The following is a 25,555-nucleotide window of genomic DNA, read 5'->3' as shown; positions in this document are numbered from 1 at the left end:
CCCCTGGGCCTGAGGAACCAGTAACTCCCACCTCCTGCTATCCTGAAGCACTCTGATCTTTCAATCATTCAATCGGGTCAATCTGTTGAGAACCTACTGAGCGCTAAACACTATATTAACTGAGTACTTGTGGGGCTGTAGCAGTAGTAAGATACAAGATCCATGCCCTCAAGGAATTTACCGTCTAATTGAAAGAGAGCAGTGCAGTCCAACATGGACCGTTTTCAGGAGAATCTCCCTAATAACAATCAGAAGAACTGATTGCCACAGAAACAACTGCCTCCGGTGAACCTTTGATCATGAAATAACACAACCCCCGGATGTCAGAACCCTGAAGGGTCACGGGGCTTCAGCCAACAGAGGGGTAATTCCTAAATGAGGCTAAACTGCCCTATATTGGGGTCCGCTTTGGACTGAGTCTCCCGAGTGCCATTCTTTTGGGTCTCTGGCACCTCTCTCCTCTGACCTGAGGCCCCAGGGCCAGGGCAACACCCTTGATGGCTCTTCGAATGTTCAATATTTGCTCAGCCAGCCCTTAGAGGAACAGGGAAGCTGAAATCGCTGAGAAAGTAAGGTAGGGCATGAGACTACCCAATAGGGCTGGTGGGAACCTCGGGCTTAGACGTCAGAAAGTCAGTGTGCAGTGGGAGGGAATGAGGGTGAACCATGAAGAGCAGCAGGAGGACTGGAGGAATATTAGGGCTTGTGGAAACTGTGGGGTAGGAAAGAGACTGGGAGACCCCTTTCATGGGAGAGAGTGACGGGGCGTCAGGGGAACCTGTGCAGGCTGAGATTCTGGTCTCTTAGCCTTCGTCCCTTCTTCCCCAACAGGTGACTCACCTCATCAAACAATCAATCACCAGTTGTATTTATTTGAGGGCTTTCTGTGTGCAAGAGCACTGTATTAATCACGTGGGAGAGTACAATGTCACCGAGTTCATTCATTCATTCAATCGTATTTATTGAGCGCTTACTGTGTGCAGAGCACTGTACTAAGCGCTTGGGAAGTCCAAGTTGGCAACATATAGAGACGGTTGGTAGCCATATTCTCTGGCCCCAGAATCTGGCCGCACCTCCTGCTCCTCATCCTCCACCCTCACTGCTCTCCCTCAACCAGTTGAGGGCTTCTGCTCCGGGGACCTCAGGCCATTGACAGCAGAGCTGTAGGCCCGGTGCTAGCGTCACGGTCCCAGAAGTGGGGCCTGTGAGTGTGTCAGCTGGGCAGGCCAGGAGGTGTCCCCTTGGACGTGACCACTCTTCAAAGCCCTCCAAAGAAGGCCCCTCTCCCTCCCCCTCTACGGCCCCTCTAGACTGTAAGCTCGTTATGGACAGGGAATGTATTTATTGTTATATTCTACTCACCCAAGCGCTTAGTATGGTGCTCAGTACACAGTAAGTGCTTAATAAATACGACTGATTGACTCAAGCAGAAACTACTGACCATTAGCTTTACACGAGCTTACAATACCAGACTCCTGTCCTGCTCCATCCCACCTCACACTCTTCACTCTTCCCAAGCTCACTTTCTAGCGGCTCTAAACTATCCAGCCTCTTATGCGTGGCTCAGTGGAAAGAGAATGGGCTTGGGAGCCAGAGGTCATGGGTTCTAATCCCGGCTCCGCCACATGTCTGCTGTGTGACCTCAGGCAAGTCACTTAACTTCTCTGAGCCTCAGTTACCTCATCTGTAAAATGGGGATGAAGACTGTGAGCCCATGTGGGACAACCTGATCACCTTGTATCCCCCCCAACACTTAGAACAGTGCTTTGCACATAGTAAGCCCTTAATAGATGCCATCGTTATTATTATTATTATATTCACTGTTCCCCCACCTGGGAACTAGCTCCCTCCTCTGCCCCAGTCTTCCAGGTCGCAGCTCTCCCCATCTTCAAAGCCATCCTAAAATCCCTCTTCATCCAACAGCAGGAGACTGGGACTCAGGAGACCTAGGTCTAGTTTCAGCACTGCCACTGACTGGCTTTGTGACTTCAGGCAGCCCACTGAACCTCTCTGGGCCCAAGTTTCCTTATTTGCAAACTGGGAACAAGATACCTATCCTCCGTCTCAGTCTGTGTCCAAACTGATCATCGTGGAATTCCTCAGGGCCTCACACAGTGCAGTGCTTCAAAATACTCCAATTACTATGATTACCATTACTCACATCAACCCCAAGCCCACCCTTAGCACATATAATTATTCCTAGCTTCAACACTTTAATTTTGGGGTTCAATTGTTTATTTAGCTATCTCTATCCATCCTGGGTTTCTTTCTCCTGCTCTCACTATCTGTAAATGTTGTTTGTCTATGTTTCTGTCATTTGACTGTAAACTCCTTGAGGACAGGGAAACTCTGTCTCCCTAGCACTCAGTATTTGTACTTTGCACTCAGTGAATAGTAGTGTGGTTTAGCAGAAATGAACATTCACTCATTCGATCGTATTTATTGATGGCTTACTGTATGCAGAGCACTGTACTAAGCGCTTGGGAAGTGCAAGTCAGCAACATATAGAGGTGGTTCCTACCCAACAACGGGCTCACAGTCTAGAAAGGGACAGGGAATCAGAGGACTTGTCTCCATGTGGCACAGGGATACTGGGTCTGACCTAATTGTCTGGTATCTACCCCAGCACTTAGTTTGGTTGTTGGCACATAGTAAGCCCTTAACAAATACTGCAATTATTATCATGATTATTAGTAGTAGTATTATTAATCATCATCATTTTATAAATACATAAACACTGTGAAAGAAATGACCCAGTTTGACTGACTGATTGATTGATTGATGCAGCTGTGTGGGTTGGGGAAATATTATCTTGCTTCCATGGCTGAGCCTGGATGCCCCAAATCCGGTCTTCTCAGATAATCTGTGAACCCCGTGACCTGTGAGAAACTGTGTCCAACCTGATTAACTTTCATCCACCCCAGTGGTTAACACAATCCTTGGTGCATAGTAGTGAATGCTTTACAAATGCCACAGCGATGATGATGATGACGATGATGACGCCGAAAATGGTGATCTCTGCCTGAGGCGGCCTGGGATCCCAGGCTCAGGGGACCCTGTCCAGATTTGCATCCTACCTGTGGCTCCAGAGAGAATCCAGAGACTCGCAAGGGCCACTTTCCCTTGCTGTCCGTGGCACGAAAACCTGCAGGGTCCTGCCCCCAGAGCCTCACCCTCCGGCCGCAGCCACATACATCCGGACAGGGCCGTGTCGGTTCCCGGTTGTTAAAAGCGATGAGGAGGAGGACAAGAGAAGGCTCAAACCCTTTCCACACCACTCAACGGGAAACACAATCCCCTCCCCTCCCTCCTTTTGTGCTTCCCAGAACTGGCACGTGAGGGTGGCTAGCTGATCTGGGGTCCTGGAGACAGAGGAGATTGTTTTCCATCATATTTTGGGAGTGAGACCCCAGCCCCAGTCCCCCTAGATCCCTGGCACGTACCATAAATCTCCAGGACGCCGCAGCTGTGACTGGATTATTTATAGCTCTGGTCTTACATTTCCACCTCGAAAACATCACACAAAGAGACAGGTAATGAAATCTCAACCTCTGCTGCCATCTCCCTCTCTCTAATCCACAGAACTTTCCAGGTGTCAGTCTGGCTAAAAAAAAAAAAAAAGCCGTGTTGGAAACAAGCATGGCTTCCCAGTCTCTGTACCTTTCTGTCTCTCTGACTCTTCCCACTCTCTCTTTCAGTCTCTCTTCCCTCTTTCCCTGTCTCTCTTCCCACTCTCTCTCTCTCTCTCATCCCTCACTCACTCTCTCTTCCCCTCTCCCTCTTCCCTCACACATACACACACACAGACTCTCGCTTTCCCATCACTAGCACTCCCCCACATCCCCAGCATGCATTCACCCTCCCTCTCTTTCTCACAGACACAATATCCCTCTTTCCGCATCCTCAGCCCCTAGGCACCCCCGCACCAAAGGGTAACCAGTAACCGTCTTACAAACCGGTCCCCCCACGGTGCCGCCCCAGAGACCGCCCCGTCCAGCAGGCACAGAACTCGTACCCCCATCCCCGCCTCTTGGAGTGAGAGCCGAGTGAGGGGAGGCAGAGGGAATTTGAACAGTGGGAGCTGGAAGATGGAGTCTCCGGGTGGCAGGAATCCAGGGCAGCGGCTCTGATCCAGAGTGATGACGGCAAAGTTTGCCATCCCCTGAAATGCGCTGTCCCCGCGCTTAATTGGCAGCCTGATAAACCCGCCGCTCAGGCATTACACCGAGCTCTCGCAACATCCTCAAGGCCCCGGACCCCTAAAAACTTCCCTCGGCTCTGTCCCATTCCTTCTAGCGTCTTCTCCGGCATTAGTCATTCAGTCAGATTTACTAGACTGGGCCATTTGCCTTTTTGCTTTGTCAATGAAAACTGTTCGGCATTAATTATCAAACTTGTCCTCTGCTGAGGTTCGCTTGGCTCCTTTACAGCAGTGGGTGTAAGTGTCGATTTGCATTCGTCTTGCTCTGCCTTCAAAACGATCCTGTGCACCGCCTGACCCAGAGAACCCATTTTGTGCCTGAGCGTGAATGCGCCTCTCTGTGCGGCGTACGGACGTGAGCTTGGGTGGGATTGGGTGGGAAGTCTAACCGTTCACAGACACTCTGCGGCTCTTAAAACACACATACACACACCCACACCTTGAAGAAACACACAGCACACACTGTGCCTCTTTCTATGCGTGAACACGTTATTTATATCGGGTTATCCACTGGAATATTGCATTTATGGTAAGAGGCTCATAACACTATCGGTCCACAATTTTAACCCATCGCGTATCCTTCTGTTGGACTGGACGATCCAACCAACTAGTTAATTGAGGAGCAGAGTGGCCTAGTAGATGGAGCACGGATCTTGAAGTCAGAAGGACCTGGGTTCTAATCCCACCCTGCTCTTTGTCTGCTGTGTGGCCTTGGGAAAGTCATTTTGCTTCTCTGTGCCTCAAGTCCCTCATCTGCAAAATGGGGATTAAGACCGCGAACCTCATGTGGGACGTGGATTGAGTCCAACCTGATTGACTTGTATCTACCCCAGAGCTTAGTACAGGGTCTAGCACTTAACAAATATCACTTTTTAAAACTGCTTTAAAAGAGCGTTGCCCAGTGTGCTCTCCCGAGCACAGTGCTCTGTGCTCTGCAAAATATAAACACTCAATAAACGTGATCGATGGTTCCTGATCAATTGATAGATTGTCCTCCCAGTTTTTTGGGGAGTTGCTCTTGAGTTTTTGCACCACTGACCTCTTCAAAAGGAGGTCAAAACAAGATTGCTACAAACCAGCAACATCTCAGCTGAGAGAAATCCAGAAGCTGCAGGAGATTCCAGGACTGATTCCTGGGATGGCTAAACTCGCTACCCAGAGTAACCCCAGAGGCCCTTCTCAACTCTTCACAGGGTTCTACTTCCTGTCCCTCTGGAGGGCACAAGAGCAAGGGGATAAATAGGAAACTTTATCAGGGGAAATGTATCCCAGGAAAATTCCCCCTCGGTCACTGGACTGAGACCACATGGACAAAAGAGCAGGAAGTTGAAATAAACAGAAACAAAAACCTGCCCAAGATTCCCAAGGTTGACAACAGAAGTCGGAGATGAAATCTCCAGCTTCTTCATCGGTGCGATGGGAATAATAGCAGGAGTCCTTCCGGACCTCATCGGAATGGTGTGAAGGTCAGTGGAGGCCAGAGATACCAAAGTCCTTTGTGCCTTAGAAAGAAAAGCACCGCATAAATCCATATTATTAATATTATCATTTACTACTGGGTAACCCGATTCTAACCTCCTCACCTGAGATCCCACCCTGGCCGAAACGTTACCCACATTCACCCAGGAGCTGGTGACACAGGGTCCTCACCTCCTCCAGCTAAGCCCTCGGGGAGCTCCATATTTAACTTGCACAGGCAAAACGCCTTCTCTAGCAACCCGACTCTAAGCAACAGAGACTGGTCAGGCCAGTTGCAGAAAACTGCGCCCAGAAGTGTTACATCAGGTCTGCGGGTCTGGCAGAACGGGTTTAAGATGAGGTAACCGAGTTGGTGTCTGGTGTCCCCCTCCTCCCCGCTTTCCCAGGCCATTTGTGACAGGGAGACTGGGGTGGCTGGAGGCAGGGGGCCGGAGGTTGTTGGCTTTGTTCCTTCCAACCTCATTGCAGGTTTTCTTGCCGGACTTTGCCTGGTGAGTCTCTTCCTAAAATAGTAAGAATTAAACTGCCCGTGTTGATTCAGGCCTCTCGGATGAAGAGTTACAAACATCTTGTGATTCCTGACGTCACTGAGCTTGAGGGGCGGGGAGGGAGCGAGGTTCAGGGCAAATAGCATTGTACTCATTTTCAGGGGAAGAGCCAGGAGGCAGAGAGATGGCATTGGTTCGGCGTTAAATGGCAAATGGAACAGGGCAGCTGGGGAAAATATTTACATGCACCGTGGGTGGAAAGAATTGCTTCAGCTCTTCAGCCACATTCAGACATATTTGTTCATTCATTCATTCGATCGTATTTACTGAGCGCTTACGGTGTGCGGAGCGCCGTACTAAGCGTTTGGAAAGTACTGTTCAGGAACAGAGACAATCCCTGCCCACAACGGGCTCACAGTCTAGAAGCGGGGAGACAGACAATGAAACAAGTAAACGGGCATCAGTGGCATCAATATAAATAAATGGAATTATAGATATATTCACATCATTAATATAAATAAATCGAATTATAAATATGTACATATATATACACAAGTGCTGTGGGGCAGGGAGGGTGAGTAGAGCAAAGGGAGGGAGTCGGGGTGATGGGGAGTGGAGGGGGAGCGGAGGAAAGTGGGGGCTTAGTCTGGGAAGATATCATTCAAATCTCCCTCATCATCGGCATCATTTTTAACCGAAAGAAGAGGGTCCTCTCTTTGTCTCTCTAATAATGATGATATTTGTTAAGTGCTTGCTATGTGCCAAGCACCGTTCTAAGCACTGGGGTAGATGAAAGGTAGTCGGGTTGTCCCACGTTCTTTTGGGAGTTGCTCACGTGGGGCTCACAGGCTTCATCCCCATTTTCTGGATGAGGGAACCGAGGCACGGAGAAGTTAAGCGACTTGCCCAAAGTCAATCAATCAATCAATCGTATTTATTGAGCGCTTATTGTGTGCAGAGCACTGTACTAAGTGCTTGGGAAGTACAAGTTGGCAACATATAGAGACGGTCCCTACCCAACAGTGGGCTCACAGTCTAGAAGGGGGAGACACACAGCTGACAAGTGGTAGAGACGGTCTTAGACACAAAACCCACTGGAGACTACACAATGGTGATCAGTCACCAATCTGAGATTGCCAAGGATAGGCAAGTGTCTGCGGGGCTTTTGCTTATTTAACCGTTCTCTACTGATAGGCTAGGGAGGCACTCATGGGACTCTCAGAAGGCATTTGACCGTGGTACAGTAAGTTCAATGAGGAATCAAGAGCTGCCCCTCTAATGGGATTGGACAATTGGGTGTTTGCCTGGCACACTGCTGGGCAGTCTACCCTTCGCTGGGAGGCAGAGGCAGCTAGCTGGTAGCTTCACCTCGACCTCATCCCTACCCCCTTCCCTTAGTGACACACGTAGGCCTTGACCAATCCTCAAAAGCTGCACCGCCTCCAGGGCCAACACTGGAAAGCTCTTTTCCGTGACCTAACATCATGGGAATTTACTTGGATCAGATAGAGGCAGGCTTAACTGTCCCTTTCATTGACAGCTCTGCCTTTCTGACATGGGACCACCCTGTGAAGAATAGGTTTAGCCCCCGCCATGGGAGCAGGGAATGGTGCTCCCAACCCCTCTGCTCGGAAAGGGAGGCCAGGGCCGAGGCAGGGAGAGTTACAAATCCCGATCCACATCCTCCTCTTCTTCCTTCTTCTCCTCTTCCTCCCCCTCTTCCCTTTCCTCAGTCACCTCTGCAGTCAGTTACTTCTACCATCGGTCACCTCTGCCATTTCTCAGCCAGGAACTCTGCTGGCAACGGGGAGGTGCTGGAAAGAGCAGGAATTGCGGGCTTCCAGCGGCAAGGAAAAGTGCCGGGGGGCCCAGGAGGTGGCTGGACCAGTGAATGCACCTTGACTACTAAATGAATGGAAGTGAAACCAGGCCAGGGAGTCGCCAACTGAGTCACTAACTGAGATTGAGAAACTGAAGCAAAGGCGTTGAAAAGGCAAGCCGGTCATTAGCCAAGGCCCGGCTGCGTCTGTCCTTGCAAGACAGATTTTTCCAGGTTCTCCTCTGTTTGGTTTGGCTCTTCCTAACCCTCATGTCCAGACAGCTCCAGGATGACAGTTCCTTACTGCCGAAGGACAGCGGGGAAGAGAGATAAGAGAGCCTTCTCCTTGGGATTGCCTCTGAACACTAGGCAGGCGGGGAAGGCGGGCTCCCCTTTCTAGCCAGTTAGGGACGAGTGAGACCTTGAGGGGAAAGAAGCGTCTTCTTCCTGCAGAAAAAAACTTTGCTAAAATAACAGCTGGTCTGAGTCAGAAACCCATATAGGTGGATGGTGAGGAGAGGGGATCTTGCCCTTTGCACAGAGATGAACTGAGATAATAATAATAATAATAATGGCATTTATTAAGTGCTTACTATGTGCAAAGCACTGTTCTAAGCGCTGGGGAGGTTACAAGGTGATCAGGTTGTCCCCCGGGGGGGCTCACAGTATTAATCCCCATTTTACGGATTTTACAGATGAGGGAACTGAGGCCCAGAGAAGTGAAGTGACTTAACCAAAGTCACACAGCTGACAAGTGCTGGAGCCGGGATTCAAACCCATGACCTCTGACTCCAAAGCCCGGGCTCTTTCCACTGAGCCACGCTGCTTCTCAAGAACTCAAGAGGTCAAGATCTCATTCATTCATTCAGTCTTATTTCTTGAGCTCTCACTACTGTACTAAGCTCTTGGGAGGGTACAATACAGCAATAAACACAGAAGCATTCCCTGCCCACAACAAGCTTACAGTCTAGAGACAAGTTTACAGTCTAGTCTGTAAGCTCCCTGTGGGCAGTGGTCACGTCTACCAACTTCATCAATCAGTGTAATTTGTTGAGTGCTTTCTGGGTGCAGGACACCGTATTAAGCACTTGGGAGAGTACAACAGAGTTGGTAGATGTGATCCCTGCCCACCAGGAGCTTACGGTCTACAGGTAGAGAAAGATAGTAAAATAAATTACAGACAGGGAGATAGACGATCCAGATAGAAGAATACAAGCATTTATATGTGGCACTCTCAATCAATCATATTTACTGAGCGCTTACTGTGTGCAGAGCACTGTACTAAGTGCTTGCCCCAAGCACTGAGTACAGTGTTCTGCATACTATAAGCATTCAATAAAGAGAAGCAGTGTGGCACAGTGGAAAGAGCCCTGGCTTGGGAGTCAGAGGTTGTGGGTTCTAATTCTGCCCTCTGCCCCTTGTCTGTGGGGTGACCTTAGGCAAGCCTCCTCACTTGTCTGGTCCTCAGTTACCTCATCTGTAAAATGGGGATTCAGGCTGTGAGCCCCACGTGGGCCAATCTGCTTACCTGGTATCTACCCCAGCACTTAGAACAGTGCTTGGCATATAGTAAGTGCTTAACAAATACCATTACTATTATTATTATTATTATTGATTGATTGATTCATGGATTGATTGAGAGGGTTGAAAGACTTTCCCTCTTCTGATGCAATTGTTCAAGTCCCTTGGCTTATTCTCTGCAGATCAGCCAGAAGGTCTTTGCCCTTGACCTCAGGGTCCACTTCCTGATGGAGAGAGCCAGTTGGTCATCAGATTGTAAACTCCTCGAGGGCAGGGACAGGCTCCTTTCCTTTAACTGTACTCTCCCAAGCTCCTAGGATGGTGTTGGGTGCTGGGCACCGTGGGAACTCAATAACCGCCGATGAATGGATGAACAAATGAGAATGGGAAACCGGACCAGCTCCATCGTAAAATTGGTTAGGGGTTTCTCCGTGTGGGCCCCGCCTCTGGGCCCTGTTCCGAGTGAGCAAACAGACGGGATCGTTACCCAACAGTTGACATCCCAGATTCGCACTGCGCTAAGGCCCCACTCCGATGTCAACTGAGCCCAGTGAGGGTCCGTACTTGTGGCCAGTTTTAACAGGCAGGGACTAGAGAGAGCACTGTTGGGTCCAGAAAACCAACCTTGTCCTTTACATAGCAGTAGATTCCGTTGGGCTCAGGATCTCAAGAACTCAAAGCACCTTTCCAGGACCCACTGGAAAGGGTGAAATATTTTATACTTGCTTTACAGATGGGACACAGCCTAAAGGAGACTTTCTGGGTGGTCTCGGGAGGGTCCATCCCCTCCCTCCTTCCCCTCCTTCCTCCTTCCTTTTTGTCCCTTTCTCTCAGCTCCTGTCCCTCCTCAGACAGCATTACTCGAGGGATATCCGCACTGGCTCTCTGGCGGATCAACTCTTTCCCAGAGTGCTTTCCCGTCATCTACTTCACTTTATCCTCACGGCTCCTTGTGCAGTAGGGACAGATAGGGTTATTCCTATTCTACCGGTAAGAAAACTAAAGCACCGAGTACTTCAGTGTCTTGCAAACGATTCACAGATCAGGGGTGAAGCCACCGAGTCCAAAACCCCGATCTTCTGAACACCAGCCTTTCACTTTTTCTACTCCATCTTGCTAGACGTTCAGCCAAATGGATCCCTCCAGAGGAGTTTCGGGCACTTTTGGCTACCTCACATGGCCCAGCCTCTTCCTCCCCCCACCTCCTCCTCCACCCCAGGCCTTCAGGGTCCTACAGGGAAGTTCCACCCCTGCCTGAGCCTCAGGAGCACCGGCGCCACATGCAGCAAAATGGTCTAGTAGTGACTGTCCCGCCGAGGGTGAGGGACTGGAAACTGGGTAAGCCCGGGGTGAGCCCCGAGTAAGCCTGGGTTAAGCCAACAGAGTTCCAGCTCAGTAACTGATCCCGGGAAGCCTGGGATCAATGAGGCTGCTGTCTTGGGGTTTAGAGGCTCTTCCCTTTGTCCTTGCCGTGGAAGTCCCTCCCCACCCCACCTCCACAAAGGTCCTTTCTCACAAAGGGAATGTGGGTGCTGGCCAAGGCTTGGGGGCGTGTGTGTGTGCGTGTGTGTGTATATGTGTGTGTGTGATTCACCCTTCTGCCCACCTCCCTGTCCCCACACCTGCCTCTCTGGGCATGTCCCAGCTGGGCCAGGGATTGCCCCATGCGGTGGGAGGAGGGGCAGAGTCAATCCACAAGAGGGATCTGCTGCTACAGATCAGCTTTTTCAGCTCTCACTTGTAAGCTCTGCGTAATCTGCCGTGTTATAAATAAAACCATGAGCCTCAGGAGGGAGAGTGAAGGAGAGGTGGGGGGGGGGGGGAGCCAGGGGGAGGGTCATGGAGGAATTCCTGGGGGCAGCAGGACAGCGCAAGAGCTGGGCCTCTGTTAACATATTTGAAGGTGGCCGGCACCCCGACGGCCAAGAGGCTGGATCTCTGGATCCCCACCTTCTCCCTGTTTTCTCCAGCCCACCGTCACACTGTCCTTGCAGAGACACTGGTTGTCAGTCAGAACCCGACGAAGATCCACTGTCAGTGGGGAGAGCTGGAGTTGAGAGGACACTAGTGACTGGACAGAAATCCTGCCTCCGCTGCCCGCCCGGCTCTCCCCTCCTGGGGAATCAGGAAGGGCCATTCTGAGCTGTCACCGCCCACCAGGCCCCGGTCAGCCAAGGGCCCGGCCCCTTCCCGTTCCTTCAGGTGGTCGCGGCTCCCCTGCCGGGGGCTGGTGAGAACCGGCTTCTCCTGGAAGAAGAAGGGAACGGGAGGAAGGGAAGAAAGAAGGGCGCTACATCAGCCTGGAGGACCCAGAGCCGCAGACACAAACGCTCACAGGGGCCCCTTCGTTTACTCGTTAGCTCGTGCTCTGGCCATGGAGTTGTAGCTCTGAACGTTGTGCGTCAGCCTGCCGTTCGTCGCCGTGGCCCCGGGAAGACCACCCATTTCAGACCGGGGGCTCCAACGGGCAGAGCTGGGCCCGATTAGCGGGCTGAGCGGAGGACCAGGTGGTGCAGAAGGCCTTAGGGGCAGGAAGCCCACGGGATGGATGGGATGGGAATGCCGAGGAACAGAGGGCTGCCAGGGAGAAGACCACCCCTGCCCCGTTTTGTTTGTCCTGGGGAAAGGCCTTGGGTCGTGACCCAAGCAGAGACTCTTCCCCCACACTACTCCTGCCATTTCCTCTCCCGGCTTCTGCATCGCCAGCCCTTCCTCCTCTGAGCATTTTCCCTCCCCTTCCTCTCTCCCCAGTTCCCCGTGTTCTCCATCAGCCTGGTTAGCAGGGAGACCTGCTGCCCGTTGCCTTGGCAGCCAGGATCTTGGACGAAAACAAGTGGCGATGCCTGGCAAAGCAGGAGGATTGTGGCCCACAGCTGGTCCTTGCGGTTTTCTGGGAGGGATCCTCTCGGTCTTTAATGGTCTGGCCTCGTTCTGGGGCCTGGCCCACCCTCACTACCTGCCCAAGCAATACCCTCAGCTAACCCTCTACCACAGGAAGCCCCACACTCGGGCCTCCCGAAGAGGTGGGGAGCCCGAGGCAAGCGTGTCGGGGGGTCTACGATAGGATGGAAGGCTGCCAACACCGCCAGACACCAGGGCCCTTCCCGGGTCCGGCCCAATCCGGGGCGTCTCAGTTGAAGCAGCCCGGAGATCGGGTCAAACTAAAGTCCCCTGCTCCGTTCCGCTGGGCTTGGGCAGGTTCCGGTGCCCCTGAACTTCCTCCCCTCCTCGTTTCAAGCCGGTCTCCGGGGAGCTCTCTTACGTGGTGGCTGAGGCACGGTATGCAGGGGGGGTCTATGTGCGTTGTGAGATCTGGGGGCTGCTGGGGAGGAGATTTGTGGCGATGGCTCTCCCCGCCGGCAGTGCATTCTGGACTCTCTTCCGGTGCCAACTGGATCTAGACTGGGCTTGAACATCAGAGTCCCAGAGGTCAGCTCGGGGTTGGCCAGGCCCAGGACTGGGGCCAGCAGGGGTGGACTCAGCTGGAAAAATTTAGTCAAAGCAGGGCTCTTCCTGGCACTGCCAATGAGGCGGCCCCCAGGTGCGTGGAACAGCTCCAGAAGACCGGAGTGAGCCCCCAGGCCTGCTCTGCCTCGCTACATTCCGCCCACGAGGGACCTCTGCCTGATACTAGTTCTTCCCTGGCCTATGCTTAGAGCACTCCATCTCTCAGAGAGAGAGAGAGAGAGAGAGAGAGAGAGAAGAAGAGTCCAGATGGAGGGTCAGGAAAGATGGGGAGGGCAAGGCGGGGTTTAACCCATGTTGAAGCTGAGATCCCCGGGTGGCAGGGGGCAACCTGTGCTGACATTTCCCCCAGAATTACACCTTCCCCCTTTCACCTACTTACAGGCTCCCCCCACCCAGAAATCATTCTGATTCACAACTGCCCCATCTCACAGTCATTCTGGTTAATTTTGTCTTTAAGGAACCAATCCTATCCCAAGCCCCCACTTCTCCCCATAGGCCTCTATGCAAATCCCCTGGCGGGGCTGTAAGCTAAAGCTCGGCCCTTCCTGTTGAGCAGCCCAAGAGGAGGAGGAGGAGGAGGAGGGAAGAGGGCAGGGAGGGAGGGGGAAAGAATTTCAGCTCTGTGGCCGGGAGCTGCGCAGACATGTTCCATGTCCCCATTCCAACACCATGCTGCAGGGGGGAGGAGGGAGGAGTAGAGGGAGTGGTGGGCTGGAAGCGGAGAGGGAGAGAGAGGAGGTGGTTAGGGAGGTGTCACATGACTGTCTAGTCCAGGACTCGGCGGAGTGGAGTTAATTCCATCTGTGTTCACATGTCCCTGCATTCCACAGCCGCCTCTCCCATTGCTTCGGTTCCGCAACCGGCTGAGGGCCGAGCTGCCGGCCCTGCTGCCGCCACCCTTCCTTCTGCCAGAATCCAGAACTAGAAACTTACAGTAAGGCCTGAGTGTTTGCTCCGAACCCAAGGAGCAGGACACTACCACCGGGCCGCACCATGTCAACTTCTTGGTCCCCCTAAACTCCAGGGAATTCACCCACACGTGTGCATGCACACGCACAAACACACACACACACACACACACACAGGCTCAAGTACCCACGCGTGAGAGGTTGTGGGTTCTAATCCCAGCTCCACCACTTGTCCCCTGTGTGACTTTGGGCAAGTCACTTCACTTCTCTGTGCCTCAGTGACCTCATAGGGATTAAGGCTGTGAGCCCCACGTGGGACAACCTGACTACCTCGTATCTACCCCAACGCTTGGAACAGTGCTTGGCGTATAGTAAGCACTTAACAAATACCATCATTACTATTATTATTATTATTGTCAGTCTGGGGCCAAGGTGTCACACACCCACTTGGGACTCGGGCTTTGCGCTCACCCCTTCCTCCGGGGAGGCAGCCGTGGTCTGGAGGCGGCTGGGCCCAGTGAGCCTTGGCTCAATGAGTGGAGTGGGGAGAGGGAGAGAAAGCGGGGAGAGTGAAGGGGGAAGCAATGACTTAAGGATGGTTTTTAGCAGGGCGGTAGCTCCGCCTCTTAATTCTCCCCCACCCGGCTTGAACTGAGTCTGTGAAGCCTTAGTTCCCAAAGGCCCCCCCAGTCTGCTGGCCCCCGACCAGTGGCCCCTTCAAACTGGCAGCTTCAATCAGCGCACTCCTAAACCAGCCTGTACGCGCGCACGCAAGCGCACGGCTACGGCGTTTTCTGCTGATGGAGTTTGGTGGAGCTCAGAATGGGAAGCAGCTGAGTCATTGCTCTGTGGAGAATTTGCTTCTCCCTCCCCTCTGAGCCAAGCATTTTCGGAGGGAGCTGTTCCCCGCATGGCACTGGGCCCCCGGTGAAGATCACAGTCGCTTGCAGGCCTAGACCAACAGGAAGGACCTCTGACCTAGGGCCTTTATAAATGGCCGGGAATGGCCCTGGGATTCCCTTCTATGCATCCAAGGGCCTCCTCCAAAGAGAGAGAGAGAGAGAGAAGAGGGATGGCTTAGCTACCCCTCAGCTGCCCTCACTACAGATTCCTAAGTGGATGTGAGTGCGTGTGTGTGCGTGTGTTGGGAGAGTGAGGGGAGAGAGGGAATTTCCACGTGGGTTTACCTATCAGGGAGTCACCCGGCTCTAGCTGTGAATGAAACAGGCTCCCCTTGATACCTTGACCTTTCAGCCGGCATCATATTCATTCATTCATCATATTCCCCCCCTCCCAGGGGCCACCCAGGCAGATCCAATCGCCCATCTCTACCTGACCCCCTCTACCCCCTGCCACCAGAGTCCTGCCCCCTGTAATTACTCCTCCACCGGCCTCCTGGACCCCTCAGCGCGGCTCCGAGGAGGAAGGATGGGAGCGAGCAACAATTGCAGAATATCAACATTATCTACGTCGACACAGATCTATGCGGAGGCACGCGTGTGGGGACAAGTGCGCATCGATACGGCAAACACGTCCACGCCAAAGGACTGGCAAGCCCACACCCCCTCAGGGAGGCTCCAGGGGGCCGGGGGGGAGGGCACGGGTTGGGGGCATTGGTCACGGAGAGGCATTGCAGAAGGGGCTGAAGCCCTCCCACCTCAGCCGGAGAAGCTGCAGGCCAGGAATAAGCAGCAACAGCAACAGTCTCGCCCCCCTCCCCTCCCAGACGGAAGCATTTTCTTTCCTAGGAGCCGGAGAGATCGGCCTCTTCCCTGGGAATGTTTTTGCGTCAGATCAGAGGCAGAGGCTGCCCGGCTCTACGTTCTTTTAATAATAGCTCCCGAAGCAGGAGGCAATCGAGGGAAATGGGGAGAGGCAAACCGGTCTTCCGAAAAGGGCCTCTTGCTGGGAAACACACTGAACAATGCGCTGTGCGACTAAAGAATGCAGAGCTGGTGGCTTTGTTGTCTTTCCTTGAGCGATTTCCTGCTCCCGCTGCCCCCCTCTGCCTCTCCCTCCCACCGCCCGCCCCCCCCAACCCCACCCCAACTCTCCTGTCTGGATCAGGAGGAAGGTTTAACAACCAGTTTCCCTTTCCCAGAGGGTTGCGGGGAGACAGGACAGCGTGGGGAGGAGGCTCAGAAGAGAGGGAGGGTGGGTGGGGTGAAAGTTCAACTCCGCTGCCGTCGCCGTTTGGGGGAAATGTTCTAACGGCCCAGATGGACGGGAGCCAGACGGGAGGTTTCTCTGCTTCAGGAATAGCCCGGCCTCCATCAGCACAAGCGGCAAGAGGGTGCTGCGTTCTACAGCGCAGCTCCTGCAGAATCCCCCACTCTGGCAGAGGGAGGGACGGCTCGCGCACTCGACCGAGAGACCCTCCGGGAAGGGAGAGTGACCCAACCGAGCGACCCTCCGGGAAGAGAGAGTGGCCGTAGAGAGAGCCCAGGGCCCAGGAGCGAGGGCCGAGGCCTGGGGAGTCCGGCCCACTGGGTCATGCGGCCTGCAGAGGCTGGGGGCCGGGGAGAGGGGGGCAAATTCCATCCTTCCCCTCCTGGCCCAAGCCAGTTTGGGTGAAAGGCCCCTAGAGCGATAAAAACCTCTCCCTCCCTTCCTCCCCTCCTTCCTCCCGGGAGAAACTGCTGTGGCTTTTAAAGCGAGTTGGCAGCCGGCCTGGGTTTAAATAGCCGGACGTTTCCACACAGCGGAGGACGGGGGCAGTTTGGGGGTTGGAAAAGGTCTCCCGGGGCCGATGCCAGGGCCGCGTTTCATTGCGTAACCCAGCTGAAAAGCAAACACCGCGTGCGGCTCCAGAAGACGGAGGGTGCCGAAGGGATCCCAGGCAGCTCGGGCTACACATTCAGTCCCCGCCGCCCCGGGCCCGGCCTCCCTCCAGGTCACCCACTTTCGGGGCTGCCATGACCCCGGGGGACCGGACCACCTCCGTTCCCAAGGAGAGTTAGGCAAGAGTTTCCCTTGAGGTTTCGAAGACCTAACCACGCCCGTCCCCGCCACGTGGACCCCGAGGCCCGTATCTCTGTAGCGCTAAGGTCCGATTCCACGCTCGAACAGGCCTGTGGCAGCACAGAGGCGGTGGTCGGAAAACCTGCGTCTATAGTGCGCGCGTAGCTGATTTTATAGGGATGCTTACTTTTATCTCTTCCTTTGCTGCACTTAATTACTCTCGGGGGAAGGGGGATCCAAGAAATGGCCCCAAATCATCTCTTCTTCAAAAGCCATTTAACTGAAGGTCCTCCCCAACCCCCGCCCTCAAGGAAGCGAACCACCTGGGCCAGCTGAACAAATAAGTGAAGGCACAGAATTTATTGACGTCACTGGGAGATAAATATATGTATATATATATATATTGACCCTTGGGAAACTAGTCATCTTGGCTGGGGGGTCGTGGGGAAGAAGCAACACGGAGGAGAAAATCCGGAGGAGGGCTGCGCTCAATGTGTAACTTCCCTGAATCTCTTCTTTCTGCCACCAAGGAGAATCTCCACGTGCCAAAGGAAAAGGGAAAAAAAAAAAAACCCTGCCCATTTGTCATCTGTGTAAAACTCGGGAGGGGGGGAGAGGGAGGGAGGAGGGCGGGGAAGCTATGCAGTGGGATCAAAGAAAGACTGGTTAATGCGCCCAGCCCGGGCTGCTGAATGGGTCAGAGTAGAGGGAAAGGTCACATGTTACAAAAAAGGAGAAGAAGAAAAAAAAAAATCCTCCATACAACAAATGCCCTCTAGCTCCGGTTAACTTTAATTAACTGCAGCATTACAATTTCTTTCTAGTCTGTGCGCTACCCCAGCCCCACCCCCCAGACCCCACCCTTTCCTCTTCCGACTCCGATCGGACCTGGCCTGTTCAATCCATACCAAGAATTCCTCATTTCTCGGTATAAATAGAGCAGGCCGGGTTTGACGAGGATCGTTAGAATAATCACAGCCCGACTAACAACAGGAAGCACGAGGGAAGTCCTTATCACCGCTCCCTTCAACTACATCGAGAAGCAGCTAGGGCTCAGTGGAAAGAGCCCGGGCTTGGGAGTCAGAGGTCACGGGTTCTAATCCCGGCTCCTGTGTGACCTTGGGCAAGTTACTTAACTTCTCTGGGCCTCAGTGATCTCATCTGTAAAATGGGGATAAAGACTGTGAGCTCCACGTGGGACCACCTGATCTCCTTCTGCCCCCCCCCCACCCCGCCGCACTTAAAACAGTGCTTTGCACATAGCAAGCGCTTCACAAATGCCATTATTAATACTGTGATTATTACATTTAATTCACCACGGGTGGAACTTTCCAAAACCCAAATGCACTGACTTCAGAGTCCAAACTGCCCACTCCGAGTAAATTTGACGGGCGGGGATCCAGGCGCTCTAGGTGAATTCCACGGTCAAGGGCGTCTTCTGGTACGAAGAACTACAGATTCTTCACGCTCTGTAGACGACAGTCACGAAGGGGTGCGTTCTTTAGGCAGAGGGTTTTCTTTCTCTTTCTGTAGGAACTCACACACACTGAGCTCCACTACCTTAGACGCAAGACAATCAGACCTAGTCCCTGTCCCCATCAGGCTCGCGGTCCCAGTAGGCGGGAGAACCGGTACTTCGTCCCCATTTTACAGATGAGGAAACTGAGGAGCAGGGAGCAGCCCAGCTCGGTGGAAAGACCACGGACTTGGGAGTTGGAGGTCGTGGGTTCAGATTCCGCCTCCGCCACTTGGCAGCTGGGTGACTTTGGGCAAGTCATTTCTCTGTACCTCAGTTACCTCATCAGTAACACGGGGAATAATAATGGTATTTGTTAAGCGCTTACTATGTGCCGAGCACCGTTCCAAGCGCTGGGGTAGATACCAGGACTGTGGGACAACCTGATTCCCTTCTATCTAACCCAGTGCTTCCCACAGCGCTTGGCACCTAGTAAGCGCTTAACAAATAATAATAATAATGATGATGATGGCATTTGGTGCTTACTAGGTGCAAAGCACTGTTCTAAGCGCTGGGGAGGATACAAGGTGATCGGGTTGTCCCACGGGGGGCTCACAGTCTTCATCCCCCTTTTACAGATGAGGTAACTGAGGCTCAGAGAAGTTAAGTGATTTGCCCAAGGTCACCCAGCTGACAGTTGGCGGAGGCGGAATTTGAACCCACGACCTCTGACTCCCAAGCCCGTGCTCTTTCCATTGGGCCACGCCGCTTCTTGAAATGCCATCATCATCATCATTATTTTTATTATTAAAGTGGCCTGCCCAAGGTCTCAGAGCAGGTCAGCGGCCTAGCCGGAATCAGAACCCGGGGCCTCTGACTGACAAGCCCAGGCTCTTCCCACTCGGCTTCCCAAAGGCTTTTCCAAAGAGCTGCTTTCCCTCCCCGTCTCCAAGTAGCCGTCCAGAGTCCATCCCTCCCACCCCCACCCCTTTCCCACCCCCACCTCCGGGGCATCTCCGTGACCACACCACGGCACTGAGGCATTTTACCCATCCCACCCCGACGTCAGCGAGGTTCCACCCTGAGGTCGGGGACCCCTCTGGCCTGGATCTTTACATTCGGGTAAAGATGTCTGCGTGTCCCTAGACTTCAACGGGGGAAGCCCTCCGACCTGACCGCCCGCCATCACAATCTGAATGCTCAGATTCATTTACCACTACGTATCTCCTTCATTCAGCGGTGGCGAAAATACACACCCGTAAAATGCTACGACTCCTAGGCCCGTAGCGCCTCGTCCACCGTCGAGTGACAAAAGCTTTCTCTGCTCTTCCGTGATCCAAACTGTCATCAAAGTCCATCGATCATTTATTGAGCGCTTACAGAGCACTTGGACGAAGCGCTTGGGAGGTGCCCTGTAACCGTAGGACAGACACGTTCGCTGCCCACGACGGGCTTACAGTCTGAAGTGGATAAGGTGGTGGTGGCGGGGGGGGACCTCAGTCCACCCCAGCCTAACGGTGTTTTTGTTTTTATTAATGAGCTTAAAAAAAAAACAAGCAATCCGGGCCTTTAAATAAAACGTGCAGTCGGTATCGGAGCGAACGGAGGTTGGAATTAACTCTTAGCACTGTCTGCCATGCATTATCACCCAAAGTTAATTACCTCTGAGGACTAAAATAGGTTACGTGACTCATAAGCCCCAGTACAACACTTGGCAGCAGATAGAGAAAGACCCAAGGACACAGTACGAGAGAATATACATAAACACAAATATCTATTTCTATTGGAGAAGAGCCTCGGAGCCGGGCAAGGAATCGACCCAGTACTAGGAGACGGAGCCTGGACTTCCCCAGCCTCGCACAGATCCGCAGGCGTGGACGAGAGCTCCTGCAGGAAGCCAGGCCCTCTTCTCCCATTTCGATTAGCCGGGCTCTAGCGGGAACAGAAACTCAGAGGGTATTATTAGCAGCAAGTTCCAACACTGATCCAGGCCTTTTCCAGCTAGTCTCCCTGCCTTCCCCGGGCACTCCCTCCGATTCAAAGGAAAATGCAGCCTTAATGCAGGGAAGGGACACCCCTTGTCCTCTGCCTTCATCTTTCCTCCCCTCCTCCTTCTGCCCTCAGAGTGTGTGTGAGTGTGTGTGAGAGTGTGTGTGTTGGTGTTACTTTTTGAAGGGATTTCAGCGGTGTTTAGTTTTGTTTGTTGCCGCTTTCTGTGCCGCCTCCCATTTGCCTCCCAGGAAAGTACAAGGTTCAAACTGGGCTTGTTTACCTTCTCTAGTCTGCCTGTTGATCACAGTTCACCTCACAGGCATTCCACTACCCCCCCCCCAACACACACACACACACACCCGCCTCCCCCCATCCGGCTCACCACCATGCAAATGTCACTGAAAAGTTAATTAGATGAATAATCGCATTTGCTCGCTGCCAGTAGGAAGGGATTTTCTTTGGGGCTGTTAGTGACCTGTCTCCACATGAATGTCCCGCCACCCCTCACCTCCCGATCTGCTTACCCACTCACTTTTCCACCTTCGGAAACGCTTATCGAAAACGGGAAAGAAGAAGGAATAAAAGTTGAAAGACCACAGCCGATAACCGCCCTTCCAAACGTAGCATCGCTCGCTCCAACCAGCCCCTCTTAAGCTCGGTAAAATTACCCGCTCCTGTTGTGTTGTTGTTTGGGTTTTTTTTTTTTTTTGCTTTTGGTTTTGGTTTGGTTTGTGACTCCAGCCTCCGCCGTCAGCTCCCGGTGCCGAAACGGGGAAACATAAGAAACCGGACCCCGGTCGGGCAAACCGAGGCCAAGACCGCCCCAGGTTTCGCTGAACTGCACAAGTCCTGAACGAATCCCGAAATCGAAAAGAATAACTGCGGCGGTGGTGGTGGTGGTGAGGAGACGAGCCATAACGGTGATGCCATTTGCAGCCGGGGCGCTTTAAAGGGGAACTGAGATGCGGAATCAGTCAACTCAAAATGCTTAGTCAGCAATCGTGACCGCAACATTAAAAGGTGAAATGCAAATAGGCCAAATGGCAAGATGGAGATGAGCGAGATAACGTCGCCCACCTTTTTTTTCTTTTAACCGATGCCACAATTGAGGGCTTTAGGAAAGTCAGAAACCGTTTCTGCGGCATATTGGGGAGAATAATTTTTTTAAAAAAAAGGGCGGGGGGGGGGGGAAGGGAGGGCAGCGTGTTTTGGAGCCTTGGCCCGAGCATCGAGGAAAGAAAAATAAACCGGCTACTCGGGGGGAGGGGGTATTAATATCAATTGAATTTATTACAAGTTACTAAGCTCCAAGGCACGTTACAGTGTTCTGTTAACTACAGAAATGTATAAAGGACAAACAGAGCATGTTTTCCATGTACAGCGTTTTGCTCTACTGTTCAAAAGCATCCGTGCATCGATAAAGCGGAAACAAAAACACATGAAGATTAAAAACGTTCAGATCAATAGAAACAAACCGAAACGTTTTGTTTTCCTTACAAACTTGCAACAAAAAAACACCCTCCCTCCCCTCTCTCCCCCTCCCCGCCGCCCCCCCCCCGCCCCCGCCCCCCACCCCGAACCACCCTCGCCCCACCGTTTTGCCAACAAAACAGAAAAAAAAAAAAATAAAGTGAAAGACTAAACACTCGGGGCTCGGTAGAAACAGAAGCTGTCACCGTTTTTTGTAGCGATTTTTCTTTTTTTAGGCGTCGACGCCGGCCTTGGCAAAAAAAAGAAAAAATAATAATAATAATAAAATAAACCAAAAGAGGACTTTTGTCTCGGTTTTTTTCTCTTCCTTTTTGAGGCGATTTTTTTTTTTTTCCTTTGAGAGAAGTGCGTAACATTTACAAAAATACACACCAGCGGCGGGCACTCGCTAAGGGCTACTTCACTCTGTACCTAGGCAAACATGCCGCCACGAAGTAAATGAGAAGGGGGCACGTCGTGTCGGTAACCCAAACGATATTATATTCCGTTGACCCAAAACCAGCTCCATCCTTCGAACGAAGAAGAAGAAGAAGAAGAAGAAAGAGTTACATACCTCTGTTTCAAAATATAGAAACGGACGACGAAAATAACGTCTATACATCGGACTGCCTTTCGGCGGTTTCGTCCTATTCACAATTCTACATCTTGGCGGGAGGAGGAGGAGGAGGAGGAAGGGGACGGCGGGGACGGGGAGGAGGGGGACGGGGGGCGCGATCCGTCGGGTGCTCAGGGGTCCCTCTCCTTTTTGACCTTGACGTCCCCGGCTAGGATGGTGGCGATCTCGCCCTGCATGAAGGCCCAGGGCACGTTGGAGCCGACCAGGGGGCACTTTTCCCCGCTGGGACAGTACACCTCGCCCGTGGCGCCCTGGGCCTTGATGCTCTCCCTGGAGCAGGGGAAGCAGAACTTGTGGCTGGGCACGGACGGGCACTGGACGAAGTGCGTGTCCTCCAAACGTTCGTGGCAGATGGTGCAGCAGAGGGGCCCGCTGTTGGCCATGGGGGAGTCGGGAATGTTGTTCTGCGGGTGCGCTTGGTCCAGGCCCGGGTGGGCGGCGGCGGCGGCGGCGGCGTTGGCGGCGTTGGCGGCGGCGGCGTTGGCGGCGGACGGCTGGGCCACCGGCAAGTTCAGGTCGCCGTTGCGGGCGGCCAGGCGCCGCTGGCCGGGCACGGAGGCGGGGGACACGGGGCTGCTGCTGTTCCTGCGGGCGGAGGAGGCGGTGGTGGAGTGGACGGGGCCCCCGGCTGCCCCGCCGGCTCCCCCGCCGTCCTTGGGCGAGTGGGCGCCGCCCAGCGTGTCGGCCACCGACATGAGGGCGGCCATGGGGCTCTGGCCGTTCTGGGGGGCCGACTCGGGCGGGGTGGTCCGGTTGGGGTGGGGGCCCAGGGGCGGCGGAGGGGGCGGCGGAGGGGGCGGCGGAGGGGGGGGAGGAGGAGGAGGCGGGGGCGGAGGGGGCCCGAAGCCTCCCGCCGCCATGGTGAGCTTGAGGGCCTCGCTCTGGCTGGCCATCCACTGCTGCCGCTGCTGGTCCTCGCTGAGCTTCAGGGCGGCCTCGGCCGAGTCGGGGGGCTCCGGGGAGGCCTTCCTCTTGCGCAGGCCGGCCGCCGCCCCCCGGCCCGACGGGGGCCCCGCCGCCGCCGCCGCCGCCGGGGCCGGGGCCGAGGCCGGACCCCCGACGGCGGCGGCGGCGGCGGCCCCGACGGCGGCCCCCCCGACGGCGGCGGCGACCGTCCCCGCGGGCGGGCCGGGCCGGGCCAGCCCCACCAGGGCCGGGGGCAGCAGCGGGCAGCCGGCGTCCAGGTAGGGCAGGGGCAGCATGTCCGGGCCGGGCACGGCCTCCTTGAAGAAGCGCACGGGCTCCGGCAGCAGGTCGCCCAGCAGGCGCCAGTCCCCGGAGCCATGCTTCTTCTCGTACTCCAGGTACTTGAAGCCGGACGACAGGCCGCGGCCGAAGTCCTTCATGCAGTCCTGGTACATCTGCTTGGCCACCCCGGAGGCGCTGGAGAAGACGGTGCCCGAGCCGGCCGGGTACTCGATGAACAGCTTCAGCTCGTAGTCCAGGCCGGGCTTGGCCACGGCGTCGAAGGCGAAGACGCGGCCCAGCAGCGAGTGGTCCTTCTTGAAGCGCACCTCGTAGGGGGTGCAGCCGGCCAGGGTCAGCAGGGTGTCCCGCACGGGCTTGGGCCTGCCGGCCCACTCGTCCGCCCGGTTGCGGAGGCCCTCGCTCAGCTCCGCCAGGGCCTCGGCGTTGCGCTGCTTCTCCTTCAGCTCCCGCTCCTGGTCCGAGCTGGACACCGGGTTGGCCCGCTTGGCCTCGCCCGACGCCGACGAGGACGAGGACGACGACGGGGAGGCCGCCAGGCCGGACGGCCCGCCGACGGCCGCCGGGCCCGCCGGGCCGCGGCCGCCCAGCCCGTGAGGGGTCGGAGGGGGCAGCCCCGACGGCCCGTTGAGCAGCGTCGGGGGCAGCAGGTTGAGCGCGGGCCCGGTCGCCCCCAGCCCCACGTGGCCCCCTCGCCGAGCCGTCGAGGAGGGGCCCGTCGACGACGACGACGACGACGACGACGAGTTGGGGCTCTGTCGGTTGAGCTCGGGCGGCCCGGGCTCGTCCGGGCCCGCCTTGGGGAAGCCGTTGGGCAGCCGGGCGCCACCGGGAAGGCTCCCCGGAGGAGGAGGCGGGTAGTCGAAGCGACCACGCTGGTCGGCGGCGGCGGCCGCGGCGGCCACGGCGGCGGCCACGGCGCTCAGCCCGTAGCGGTCCAGGCCCGACGGGGCGGGGGGGCAGCCCGGAGGCCTTCCCGGAGGCGTCGACGTGGTTGAGCTGAGGCGGCGGCGGAGGAGGAGGGGGAGGCGGAGGAGGCGCCGGTTCCTTGGGGGCCTTGACGGCCGTCGGGGGCCCCGGCGAGCGGCCGTCCTGGAAGCAGCCGTGCGCCCGCTTGAGCTGCCGGGCCGTGTCGATGACCACCTCGATGCGGTCGGCGCCCTCGTAGTTGACGCAGCCCCGGCAGACGGGCTCGGTGAAGTCCCAGATCATGGCCCACGGCATGCGGGGCAGGTCGCACAGGTAGCACGACTGCCGCCGCGACGAGGCCGACACCTGCGGCGCCGACATGGTGCGGTTCCCTCGGCCCCGGCCGCCGCCGCTCACATCCCTCCGTCCCCCGCCCGTCCGCCCGCCCGTCCGCCCCGGCTCGGCTCGGCTCGGCTCGGCTCGGCTCGGCTCGGTCCTCCGCCGGCTGCCGCCGGCTCCGGCTGGGTCCGGCGCGCGGGATGCCGCCCGGGCGGACCGCTGACGTCACCCACCAGCTCCGCACCGCACCGGCTCCCTCCCCTCCGCCCGCCTCCCTCCCTCCCCCCCCCCCCCCCCGCCGCCGAGGAGCCCCCACTTGTTGCCGGCCGCGCGCGCATGCGCGGCACCCGGCCCGCATTCCTCCCCCCCCCCTCCCGCGCTCGCGCGTGCGCGCGAGCCCCGCCCCCGGACGCCGGGGGGACTCTGTCTGCGCGCGCGCGTGCGCGCGCGCGTGTGTGTGTGAGAGTGTGTGGCCGTGCGTCTGCGTGCGGGTCTGTGTGTGTGTGTGTGTGTGTGTGTGTGTGCGCGCGCGCGCGCGCGCGTGTCTGGGCGGGTCTGTGGCGCCGTGTGTGTGTGTGTGTGTGTGTGTCTCTGTGTGTGTCTGTGTGCATCTGTACGTGTGTCTGTGTGCGTCTGTGTGTGTCTGTGTGCATCTGTATGTGTCTAGGTGTGTCTGTGTGTGTCTGTGTGTCTGTGTGTAT

General features: G+C 55.3%; 1 protein-coding gene across 1 annotated transcript; it reads right to left on the bottom strand.

The window, feature by feature from the left end:
• Window positions 1-21,865: 21,865 nt before the first annotated feature.
• On the bottom strand, window positions 21,866-24,912 carry IRF2BPL (interferon regulatory factor 2 binding protein like). The gene is given in 2 exon segments (XM_038751584.1): window positions 21,866-24,577; window positions 24,579-24,912. Coding segments are annotated over 2 exon segments (2,385 nt in total). The 5' UTR covers window positions 24,897-24,912; the 3' UTR covers window positions 21,866-22,510.
• Between the last annotated feature and the right edge of the window lie 643 nt (window positions 24,913-25,555).

This window comes from Tachyglossus aculeatus, chromosome 1 (assembly GCF_015852505.1).
Source record: "Tachyglossus aculeatus isolate mTacAcu1 chromosome 1, mTacAcu1.pri, whole genome shotgun sequence".
In the NCBI taxonomy this organism is placed as follows: domain Eukaryota; kingdom Metazoa; phylum Chordata; class Mammalia; order Monotremata; family Tachyglossidae; genus Tachyglossus; species Tachyglossus aculeatus.
This window is presented reverse-complemented; position numbering and strand designations above follow the sequence as displayed.